Source organism: Stylophora pistillata, chromosome 2 (assembly GCF_964205215.1).
Source record: "Stylophora pistillata chromosome 2, jaStyPist1.2, whole genome shotgun sequence".
NCBI classification, from domain to species: Eukaryota; Metazoa; Cnidaria; class Anthozoa; order Scleractinia; family Pocilloporidae; genus Stylophora; species Stylophora pistillata.
The window spans coordinates 11,943,040-11,954,718 of NC_142520.1; the positions used below are offsets into that span (position 1 = coordinate 11,943,040).

Sequence of the window (11,679 nt, forward strand, 5' to 3'; positions counted from 1 at the left end):
CTCTGTAAACGGACGAAAATAAGTTTGGAGTTACCAATATTTTATTCCTAAACGCGGGACGAGTTAAGGCCGCAACGAGGAAACTAAACTTTCTTTACTCTTCCCTGAAAAAGTAAGAATTATTGAGTGTTGTTGAATTGATTATTTTGTCATAAAACCTTATAATAAGAGGTGCATCCATTGAACGATATACACGTGCCAAGCACGATCAAATTCTCAATTTTACGTTAAGATCTTCATTCCATTTTAGTTCTGTTTTGTTTTTCTCATTGTCCATATCAATTAAGCCTCATTTCGATAAAACTTGTCCACGGTGGATTAATATCCGAAAAAACCCTTGGAAACCACTATTGAAGTAAAAATCTTCCCGTTGCTTCATTGTGCATCAATTTTAGTTCAATTATGAAAATGCACTAATAAAGAGTTGTGAAATATAACCAATTTCAATGTGTTCATGGTTAGACATCCACGTCGTTCATCTCTTGGTATAGCCACCTGTCAGGTGAGGATCCGGAGTTCTCATACTTCCGCCCATTCGCACTTACTTCCGTTTGCATTATTGGAAACATAATTGCTCTGTCTGTGTTTAACAATTTTCTCTCTGTTTTTATTACCTTTGAAAAAAAACCTTACTCATTAGGCTTCCAAAGACTGCGTAATACATAACGCAGGAAGGTTCCTGCGACGATTGAAAACAATATGCCTCGAATGCCGATTGGTATATGTTTAACACATGTCGGAAATATGTTTATGAAGTGTATAAATTTTACTACAAAAGCTTTCTTCAAATAAAAACAAATGATGTCAACTAAATATGACACCAGCGACTAATTATGTACCAAAGAGAGGTCGTTATTCCACAGGAGTTTGTCAAAAGAAGGGAGGCAATTTTTCGAATTGAAAACATTTCCTTTCCAACTAGTTAATATAACAATTTCTATTTCCCTGAGTGCGAGGCTAACTATAGGCTCTTCCTTGGGTTCGTGCGAGCACCAAACAAATATATGGAATTTGCGAAAATATGTTCATTAGTTTTGGATAGCCTTGATAAAACTTAAATGGACCTTAGAGTGTCTCAAAAGAATTCGAGGGCATAAGCTGTAAAAAAGATAACCAATTTGGTAACTGCAGACATTGTTCGGTCATAACTAAAAACTTTGCTGAATCACGCTCGCATATTGTAAAAAAAAAAAAAATCTAGAATATTTTTAAGTGAACAGAAGATGACAGCGCATTAAAACGGAAGATGAGTTTCAGTAGCCATCTTATACAATTTATAAATGAAGTTCATATACTTTGAACTGCGGTTATAGATACGTATGATGCGCGATCCTCGCAGTAGAGAGCGCTATTTATGCAATAGCGAAAATCAGACCTGAAAAAAATCAGGTATGTACGGGATTCGAACCACTGACCTCTGCGATACTAGTGCAGCGCTCTACCAATTGAGCTAACAAGTCAAGTGGGAGCAGGTCGTTAAGTTGATTCGTAATAAACCCGTGATAATAAATCAGATGCAATGTATATATGAAGTTCATATACTTTGAACTGCGGTATTAGATACGTATGATGCACGATCCTAGCAGTAGAGAGCGCTATTTATGCAATAGCGCACTCTACTCCGATAGAGTACTAATGTGCTCTCTACTGCGAGAGTGTACATTGTACATTATGCAATGTGCTCTCTACTGCGAGAGAGTACATTGCATAAGTAGTACTCTCTACTACTTATGCAATGTAGCCATCTTGGTAGTTAAGCTTCTATAAACGAGAATTTTAGTCCTGGAAAATAAGCCTTTCCATTTTCTTTTTTTTTTTTTTTTTTTTTTTTTTTTTTAATTAAGTTGCATAGCTGAAGAATTAAGAGCAGAAAAACAAACGTTTCTTGTAAAAAAAATGCAAGTTTTAAAACATACCATCTGGGCAGAACTGAAATTGTCCGAAGGGAAGCACCACAGAGATAAGGAACAAGTGGGGAGAAACTCTCATGTCTGCCAAAAAACCGCAGAAGAGAAATCCTTTCGATGTTTTGTAGCTGTTAAGCAAACTGAGGAGCTTAACAGCAGTTTGTTGACAGAGATGTACCACCAATTTAAGGCTACGCTACCCTAGAAACGTGTTAACCAATAACATTTGGCCGTGATATATAAAAGATGTTTCACCGCCCGTCACAGAGAGGCTGTGAGATTAATTGTTAATGTCTACTGAAACAGTTAATTTGGTTAGTTTTCTCCTCAGGCAGCTATTTATATCTTTCACTCACTATCTCTAGGGAGGCTTCTTATCTTCTTCTAACTGTTTTAATAACAATAAGCAGCATCAATCGACAAAACTTTGTGAAAATGCAAGCGCATGAAAAGGTTTTTTTTTTTTTTTTTTTTTTTTTTTTAAGATTCAAATTGATACCTCTGTGGTATTTTGACCAGAGAGGGATTTTAAAAGACAATTTTAGAGATCATGGCTTCAATGAGGTAGACCCTTTTGTTAAGTGTCATTCGCACTGAGTTATTTTTAGCCTGATTTGCACCTGCATTTTAATACCCTGGTCCCAGAGGCTTTACTTACTCTTTCGTCTCTGTGGTTTTACGAGCCGCGAAGCGGCGAGAAAATTTGACGAGCCGCGAAGCGGTGAGAAGTAAGCGAAAGCCTCTGGTTGGAGACGGTTAGAAACTCACTTCCATGCAAAATAACCTGTCAATCAAACAGAATTAATCCCGTTAGCAAATAGCCAATCAAAACAGAGTTTCCCCGGTGACTTTCTTTATGCTTAGGGAGGGGAGGTCTAAACATTAAGACTACTTTAGGGGGGATAGCACAGTTTTGTTATTACACACACACCTGCTGCATAGGAATGTGACAGATCAGTGTTTACATCCTCGGACGAATGTCAAATACGATTCAAAATAATACTACTCCTTCAAAAAGTGCTAGGTCTCATCCATCGAAAATATGCCGTCATTGCAGAAGTAATATCGCTTGCGGAAGACCAAGAATCCATCTTTTTGGACCGAAATCGCGTAACGAAAATCTGCTCAAACGACTGTCTGACGTTCTTGATGCGGAGGTTCAGCCTCACGACAGCCTTTCAGAATATTTTTGTCAAAGTTGCTATCGAGAATTCTTGAAGGTTGAGAAAGTACTGCTTCAGAGCAAACAGATTGAAGCTTTTAGAGGCAAACATAAAACTTCCATCGAAGAACAACTTACTAAAGGTGTTCAAGGTGGCGAAGGCCGACAAAAGCGATGTAACCGAAATTCTCCTGCTTCAGTAGAACGTCAGAAGAGGCCAAAACCGCTCGGTCCTGCAAATGAGTCCAAGAAGAATTGTATACCGAGTGCTCGAAGAATATTACTTCCAAAAACGGATGACTTTGCCAGTAATAGTCATGAAACGATAGAAGGAGTAACGCGAATTGAAGAGGGACCAATTCTTGACACTTGCAAAACAGAGGTGAGAAATATTCTCGTTGTCGAGTTAAGTCAGGAGCCATTAGTAATGGGCTCCTGGTTAGGTGTAGTATTCTTTAAAATTTTCCTTCTTCTTGGTAAACGCAATGGAATTTTTTAATTGGGATAGCTTAAATTTAAAAGACCAAATTACTATTCACGGAGGCCAAAATAGATTTTTTTAGTGTCTTTAATTTCTGCCTTTTTAAGTATGAGCTATTCCATTTTTTTTTTTCAGGTCCATTTAAGCTACCCTTCAAAGAAAGTAATCAAAGTTATCAAAGATGCTACAGATGCTAAAATTATTCGACAACTGGCTGACAGCTCATACAATTATGCAGCAAATGCTATTTGGAGCAAAATCCAGCTAAAAAATGAACTGGCCAAGAAAATTGAAAAGGAAATTGACCAAGAATGCCAGAATATCTGCAGTACAAAACAACCCTCCATGCTGAGAAAATGTGATCCCAATAGTTTGATGAAGTTTTCAGATAAGGAATTTGAAGAGGAGCTTCAACTTCGTACACCGGTGTTCCACACATTTCTTAAGTCAGCTATGGGTGTTGAAAAACAGAAAAAAGTTAAGTCCTCTGCACCTGCAATGACAATGGCTGCTTCAGTCCTTTTGAAGCACAGGTGCCAAAGCATGTCAGCTCATGCTTACAGATATTCAGTTGGGGTCCTCTGGCACAGTGGTGCTAAAAAGCAGGTGCAACATAAATTACAAAGTCACATATAGTGTTAGCTCAGCCTAGTCCTAGGGCATTCCTATCTGAGAAGCACGTGAAGCACTGGGACTGTGAAAGAATAAAATATTGAGGAACAGGATAAACCTGGGGACTAGGCTGGTTTTTAGCTGATGAGATTAATTTTGCATTTGTTGTTGTTGTTGTTTTCATTATTTTCTCTCTTAGAGCACAAGCACTTAAAAAGTGTGCAACATAGTACTAAATAATTGATAAAGTATTTTTCATCAGCATGATTTTCTACAATATAGTGCAAATTGTTGAACAGTTTTAGTGTTTGCACTCTAGTGTTACTGATGAGTATTATTATTAATACAATTTTATTATTAATTTCAAATGAAAGTAAATTTGGACTTGAATTATCCAAAAAACTTCATGAAGCAAGGTTTTACTTAAGTTGGACTTAAGTAAGACTGCAATTAATTAGTATCGTATTAATAATTATGACTTCTTTTGAACAGGGTTTCCTCAGAAGCAACAGGTGGGATGTCTCTGCTAGCCATTCTAGCACTTTAAGCAAACTGGATGAAATGGGTCTGTTATCTGGGAGAGAATTGAAAGACTGGAAAGAAAATCTAGAGAGACATGCTTACATAAAAAAGGCATTATTAGAGGCAAGAAAGCACTGCCACAAGCCAGAGGAATGTATACCACAGGGATTTGTTACCACTGATGTCAGTGACCTCAATTTGTGCTTTCCAGCCCTTTCAATGTCTATGGACATTGACTTACCAAGCAGTGTCAATAATAATCCTCTTCATCACAATAACATGCATGTGGAACTTGAAATCGATATGGTAAATGATGGCAAGGACAATATGAAAGAAATCTTAATGAGGCAAGGCTGTGTTGAAACCTCAATATATAACATGTTTGAACTTATTGAGAAGGAGTTCCCTGACCTGAACTATGGTGATATTGATACATCTATGATTGATAAAGTACTAAAGATCCATGAAAGTCAGAAGCCAAAGAGTTATCAGATCATAGGTGACAATATTGACTTGTATGCAAAGGTAAAACACATGAGCTCTGAAAACAAGAACAAAAGCATTCATTGGTTTGCAATGAATGCTGTTCAAGATCGTATCACTAGGTTGGACCTACCGGATGATATGCCCATTAAAGATATCCTCGAAATGGAAAATATTGAGTTTTTACCATCATCAATTGATAATGAGAAATTTCTGCATGACTTAATTCCCTTATGTGCACGAATTGGCATTGAAAAGTTACCTGCACTGAAATGTTTCAAAGATGTCCAGATCAACCACATTCCTCACCAGTACTCAAAAGAAGCAAAAACAAAGTCAACTCAGGTACATAATGTAATATTTAGCTCTTGTAAGTTTGTCAGGGAGAGGTGATAGACAGATGTGGGAATTAATGTTCAATAAAATAAGACCAAAAAATAAATGGATAAACTAAGTAAAAAGGAAATAAAACAACCATTCAATAAAATAGCTGTAATTCTTTCAAGGTAGTGCTTTGGGATCAAAAAGACTGGAAACTTGATATGATAAATGCAGTATCTGCTGCAGATACTGCATTTATCATGTCAAGGTAACATGCTACTGTGATATCACCGTTTGCTCTTGTCTAATCAGAAGTTAATAGTAAAATGTATAGTAAATTTTGTTAAATATGATATTAAATCTACTGTAATGCAATCTTTTTTCAAAAGTCCCTTCCGATATTCTTATAAATACACCCAAAGTCCCTCAACTGTGTATAGCAAAATTGTTGATTGATTTGATTGAATTTCAGGAACCTCTTGGTATTGTTTTCAAGAAGGAAAACTTGAATGATGAAATGATTGACATCATCCAAACCATCCATGAAAAATTCCTTCCTGTAACATTACAAGAAAAACTCACAGAAGATGGGGATACCATCCTAGCAACTGAGGTCGCAGAGAAAATTTTCTTCGGTGGTGACCAGCTCACAGATGAAAGAGCCCGAAATTCTGTGTATGCCAGAAGTGACGGTGATTCAGAGTTTGAAAGACTGGAGGGCCTTATCCCTAAAGTAGAAGACTGGCATGCCATCAGACTTGTGTATCAGGTACATAGAAATCAAACTCTGCCATGAAAGTTATGGCCTTCAAGGCTTCTGGAGTACTCATGCTCTAATAGTATTTATCAAATTCCCTCGAATGTTTGCCGGTTAAATATTAACCAAAAACTTGCTTCTATTAAAATTTACATTTCGAAAAAGTAAAATTTATTTTTTTCCATAATTTTGTAAAAGTATTGTATTCATTTCGTAGTTATATTTAAGTTATATTTAATTTCAAGTAGACAAATGAAGGTTTCATTTTACTGCTAAAGGCAATGTTTATTAATTTTATGTTCCAGATAATGTATGATATACTATATCATCCAGGCTCTGCCAACGATGTGGGCAGCATGTGCTCGAACATGAATGTCACCAATAACATCAATGCAAAAACAACAAATGTCCTTGACAATTTTAACTACTGTAAAGATTATGTTAAAGTTGAGACAGAAGCATTTGTTGTGGCTGGTATCATGTCTCATTTCAACATGGAATCCTTAAATTGCAACATAACCATCCCCAATTATGTTGAAAATGCGACAAAGGAAGTTCGAATTATATGGCTGCACAAGCAAATGAAAGAAATGCTGGAAAGATTCATTATGACAAAGCAAAAAGAGGAGCTGGACCAACTACTTCAAGAAGTCCATCAAGCCAATCAACCTCGTCAGAAAAAAGTGTATTTGTGTCGATGCTGCAACAAGTCATACGTGTACAAGAAGTGCCTTGATCGCCATGAAAAAAAAGAGCATCCTGAATTTGAACAGCCAACAGAATTAAAGACAACAGAAATACACGATTCCAAGTCAATAAGAGAGAAAGACGACTGCATCTACAACTATGCTTGTGCACGATTGGGTTTGGGATTACTGCTTCACAATTTTGATGATTCGGTTAGGGAAGGAGATGGTGAGAGAACATTACGGTGCTGGAAGTTTTTAATGTTGATATACAAGTGCTACAACCATACAAAGTATGCAGTGGCTGCTTTACAGCTATTGGCAAATGTCAATGCCATGCTGTCTCCAAGAAAGGCTCACTCCCTTGTGTGGAACAGGACCATAAATAATAAAGGAGGAAAAGGAAAGAACATATCCTTGGATTTACGAATGGAACATATTGTTCACCTGCACAAAGAGATGCTTGCCAACCTTGGAGTTAACCTCACCCCTGAATGTGCTGCTAGAAGTAGTAATGCTGTAAAACCTGTGGAAGAACTATTGAGAACAGTTGATAATGAACTTTTGTGCAAGAGACCATCTGGAAAGCACACAGTCACTCGATCTCAAAATGATTTTGAGCTCATTGTTAATGAGCTCCACAGTAAAGGAAGGGTGTTCCAGTGGAGGCCTGAGGAACACAGGCATTATCAATGTTTTCCCGAATTTAAGAAAACGCTGGTGAACAACCTTAATTACAAAACACTTAACAAATGGATTAATGAGCACAAGAAGCAGTGGTCCAAAAGAGGAAATTGAAGAGCAAGCTGAACAGATTAAAGATTTTTGATGATTTTTCCTCAGTATTGTTTTCAAAAGCTGTAGATTTTCTTCAACGTTTAACAAAGGAATTATTTAAATAATTTAATGAAGACCTTGTATTTTTATACCAAAGGCATAGACATTCATTGAATTGCACTTGTTTATGGTGAGGTTACTTCAGCAAGACCAGTATAACTTTAACAGCTAAAACACCAAAAACTTCCAAATGCATTAAATTAAATGAATAGCGTGAGTTTTGCATTAATGTTCTGGTTGCTTGTGAATGTTTTTATGGTTGAACATTATTTGTTATTGCATAATTCTATATAGGTAGGTTTACAGAAAAGATTTATTGCCACATGTGAATGCATTACAACCTGCATAGTTACTGTGTAATAGTTTATAAGCCCCTTTTGTCTGTACAACAAGAATAATATTCTAACAGTTAAAAAGGTTTTGTTATATTGTCAAGACACTCTCATGTTGACAAAAAATACGTGGGTAGTTGAGTACCCCCAAGTTCAAAGAAGTAAAACTGTAACTCTTGAATCAGTCTAGTTAAATAACAAAACTTAAACATCATGGGTCTATAGAGACAAAACTAGCTATACTTAATGTTTTAACAGAACTTTATCCTAAAGTCTAATGGTCAGTATGTCATGTGTTTTAAACATGGCTTAAAATAAAAAACAACAACTTCAAACTAATTGTTGTTGTTATTGTTTTGCTGTTTTGTTTTTGTCTTGTTTTGTTTTTTTAATTTAATTGCTATTTGGTTGGAATCTTTTTGTCCTCATGAGACAAGACCATATCACCGACAATTTTGAATCACATCAACAATAGTTGTTTTGCATCATACTCTTCTCTCTATACAGTTAAATTCCATCTGAAAAATATATTCTACCGCGTGGAAAGCATAATAGAAATGAGATATATGCAAAATACTTGTAGTTATGTCATGCCTGTGAAAAACAGCAATAGAGTGGTAAAGTGTGACGTCACAAAAAGATTTTTGTCCGAAATTCTTGAATTGTTTCAGGACATCGAACATGATGCCCTTTCAGAATATGCAAGCAGATTTTGAAAATTCTCAAAGTTTTATTTTATGATTTCATCACTTTACTACTCTATACAATATGATAAACTAAGTTGAAAGTAGAGCTTTTGTCTAGTTTGGCTAATTATAATATTGTTCATAGTAGATGCAATGTACTATCTTCAATTTGAGTTCTCCTCTCCTGCGGATGTACCACTAGACTGGGATTCATCAAAGGTTTTTCCATATGTAAGGTCATACCTTTCCTGAGGCACGTCTGGCTCCACTTGCTGTACTAAGTCAATTTCTTGAAAGCTTACATCCTCAAAGATTTCTGCAAACATTTGTAGGATAACAACTGCATGGGACTTCTTTAGCACAGGTAGATAAGTTACAATGTCATCGAGAGTAAAGATGTATTTACAGTGTTCAAGGACAGCTTTCACCAGAGACTTGCTAAAACCAGCTGTACATTCTGGGTTAAGGTAGGTACAGAGCCCTTTTTGCTCAGCTTGCATTTCTTCTATGAGGAGATCTTGCAAGAGCTTCCTGTCCTCTTTTGAGACAGTCCTCTTCTTTCTATCTTGCCTTGCAGTGCCATTTGTTTTGACAAATGATGGAATTGGTATTGGGCATTTCTCTTCGCAGTTGCAATCACTGTGACAGTTAACACAACACTTATGAGACCCACATTCAAATGTCAATTCATTAATTTGTTGAAATTCTGATGCAATTTGTTTTCTCAAACAAGTTTTAGTATTGTCACAATAACTCAAAATGGCATCCTCGCATTTCTTTAAATGGTGTCCATTATAAAGTAGGACAGCAAGAGCAGGTTGGCCATCTCGTCCTGCTCTTCCAATTTGCTGAACAAATTCTTCTACTTCTCTTGGAGGTCCATAATTGATCACCGTCCTTACATTGGGGAAGTTGACGCCCATACCCAATGCATTTGTGGCAAAAACAACTCTGCACACTCCATCTTTTTCATATAAAGAGTTCACAATTCTCTCCTTTTGTTTAGCCAGTGTATTGTGGTGAAACATTCCAAATAATAAATTTGTGGACTCTTTTTCACAACCAGGAGGGAAATAACTTTCATCACCAAGCTCTGATTTAAACAACTGAAATAACTGCCCACAATCCTTGATGGACTTGCAATAGATAATTGTCCTCTCTAGTGCATTTTTTTGATCTCTTAGCCTTTCAATCAGCCATGCAAAGGTTTTCCAAATCTTAGTAGAAACAATCAACTTTGTAAGGTATATGTTTGCCCTGTATGGACTTACATAGATCAGTTCAAAGTCATCTCTCAAGGCAAGTGCATTTATAACAGCAGTTTGAGTTTCTAGCTTTGCTGTCGCAGTCAAAGATAGCATTGGAGTACCATTAGGTCCAAGGGATCGCAATTCGCCAATTCTTGAAAAGCATTTCCTAAAGGCAGCTTTCTGTGCTTTGTCAAATCCCCTGAAACAAGTTAAATGTTATAGGAAGTTTTAGAGAATTTTGTGAAATGAAGCAAGGCAGCACTATGATGGATTTGCATTTGCGCATTCGTGAATGTAATCATAATTATTAATAGTTCAGGTATTCATTCAAACACTCGTTGTATACAAAAATAACACAAATATCTCATGAAATATTCACCCGTGTTCCATCAACATATATACCAGAAATGACAAGACTAAGTTTTATAGTGTACCTACCATTTCGGTACGACGTGGGCTTCGTCTGTAACAAACGTTAACAGTCTGCTTTGGTAGTCTTTGCTAAGCAGCATCTGCCTCCACTTCTCATTTTGAAGAAAGCTTTCGGGACTGCCAAACACAAACGAATACTCTCCTCGAAGAATGGCATCATCATTGACTTCGTCGCCGCTCACAGCCGCCGCTGTTAGACCATAGCTTTGTAGTTCGCGAATGTGCGATTCTATCAATGATTTAAGAGGACAAATGACCATAATTATTGGATTCGTTGGATAAGAATATCCTCTTACTGACAACTGACGGCAAAGATCAGGCAGAAGCTGAAAAATCAATGACTTTCCATGTCCTGTTGGCAATATGGCGAAGACGTCTTTCCTGTTAATGAGGCCGTGAAGTGCTTTCTTTTGCTCTTCTGACAGGGCTTGGATGTTCTGAAAGCGGTATTCGAGAGCTATAGACACTATCTCTCCGAAAACAGCCTCCGAAACGAATTGATTCATGAAGAAATTTTAGAAAATGCAGAATACTTGAAAATACAACAAATGTTGGCTCAGAGTGACAAACTTGAAAAAAAAACACCCATCCCTACCCTGGTCAAAAGTCAAATGGAAGTAAAAACTCCCTAACCCCTCACCCCTATGACAAACTCTTTTAAACCAATCACAGGCGAGGTGAAAAATTGACCAATCAATGAGCCAGAACAAATTTGTGAAATCTTTAATTTGATTGGCGCGGTGAGATCAGTAAATTAACCGTCTCCAACCAGAGGCTTTCGCTTACTTCTCACCGCTTCGCGGCTCGTCAAATTTTCTCGCCGCTTCGCGGCTCGTAAAACCACAGAGACGAAAGAGTAAGTAAAGCCTCTGGGACCAGGGTAGCATTTTAAGTATTCTTTCGTACAATTAAGTGAGTTTTTGATATGCAAATTAATTTCGAAGAGAAGGTTTTCCCCTGATTCCAAGTGAAGTTTCCATATTTTGTTTGTGAAATGACTAAGTGCATCTTTTAACTTGTAGCAAGAGAGAATTTCACGAGCGCGCTCGACACTAGATCGCTGTCCACACGGGTGGTCTTGCCAGAAATCAATTTTAGCTTGCAGAGACACGAAAAAGTAGGATTGGAGAACAACCAAACTAAAAAGGAAAACTTTCTTTCGACGGGAATTCGAGAGGATCGTCCATAGAAAGAGTGGCATACATTGCCAA

The 11,679-nt window shown here is 37.0% G+C and overlaps 3 protein-coding genes across 3 annotated transcripts; 2 read left to right on the plus strand and 1 right to left on the minus strand.

Moving 5' to 3' along the window:
- The first annotated feature begins 2,688 nt into the window (after window positions 1-2,688).
- LOC148737150 (uncharacterized) lies at window positions 2,689-5,978 on the plus strand. The gene is made up of 3 exons (XM_088747278.1): window positions 2,689-3,451; window positions 3,686-4,156; window positions 4,655-5,978. Exons 1-3 carry the CDS (start codon window positions 2,885-2,887, stop codon window positions 5,558-5,560), a joined length of 1,944 nt encoding a protein of 647 aa, XP_088603404.1. The 5' UTR covers window positions 2,689-2,884; the 3' UTR covers window positions 5,561-5,978.
- A 15-nt stretch (window positions 5,979-5,993) lies between these two features.
- Window positions 5,994-8,465, plus strand: LOC148737151 (uncharacterized). The gene is made up of 2 exons (XM_088747286.1): window positions 5,994-6,257; window positions 6,551-8,465. The coding sequence occupies exons 1-2, from the start codon at window positions 6,006-6,008 to the stop codon at window positions 7,727-7,729; spliced, it is 1,431 nt and encodes a 476-aa protein (XP_088603412.1). The 5' UTR covers window positions 5,994-6,005; the 3' UTR covers window positions 7,730-8,465.
- LOC148737152 (uncharacterized) lies at window positions 8,064-11,354 on the minus strand. Its single transcript, XM_088747282.1, has 2 exons — window positions 10,475-11,354; window positions 8,064-10,235 (listed from the first exon to the last, which is right to left on the minus strand). Exons 1-2 carry the CDS (start codon window positions 10,972-10,974, stop codon window positions 8,951-8,953), a joined length of 1,785 nt encoding a protein of 594 aa, XP_088603408.1. The 5' UTR covers window positions 10,975-11,354; the 3' UTR covers window positions 8,064-8,950.
- Between the last annotated feature and the right edge of the window lie 325 nt (window positions 11,355-11,679).

Coding starts and splice junctions, on each gene's coding strand:
- LOC148737150 (XM_088747278.1), top strand. CDS start 2,885: ATGTCAAATACGATTCAAAATAATACTACTCCTTCAAAAAGTGCTAGG. Junction 3,452..3,685: donor TTGACACTTGCAAAACAGAG/GTGAGAAATATT, acceptor TTTTTTTTTCAG/GTCCATTTAAGCTACCCTTC. Junction 4,157..4,654: donor ACAGTGGTGCTAAAAAGCAG/GTGCAACATAAA, acceptor TCTTTTGAACAG/GGTTTCCTCAGAAGCAACAG.
- LOC148737151 (XM_088747286.1), top strand. CDS start 6,006: ATGATTGACATCATCCAAACCATCCATGAAAAATTCCTTCCTGTAACA. Junction 6,258..6,550: donor CCATCAGACTTGTGTATCAG/GTACATAGAAAT, acceptor TTTATGTTCCAG/ATAATGTATGATATACTATA.
- LOC148737152 (XM_088747282.1), bottom strand. CDS start 10,974: ATGAATCAATTCGTTTCGGAGGCTGTTTTCGGAGAGATAGTGTCTATA. Junction 10,236..10,474: donor GCCCACGTCGTACCGAAATG/GTAGGTACACTA, acceptor AACTTGTTTCAG/GGGATTTGACAAAGCACAGA.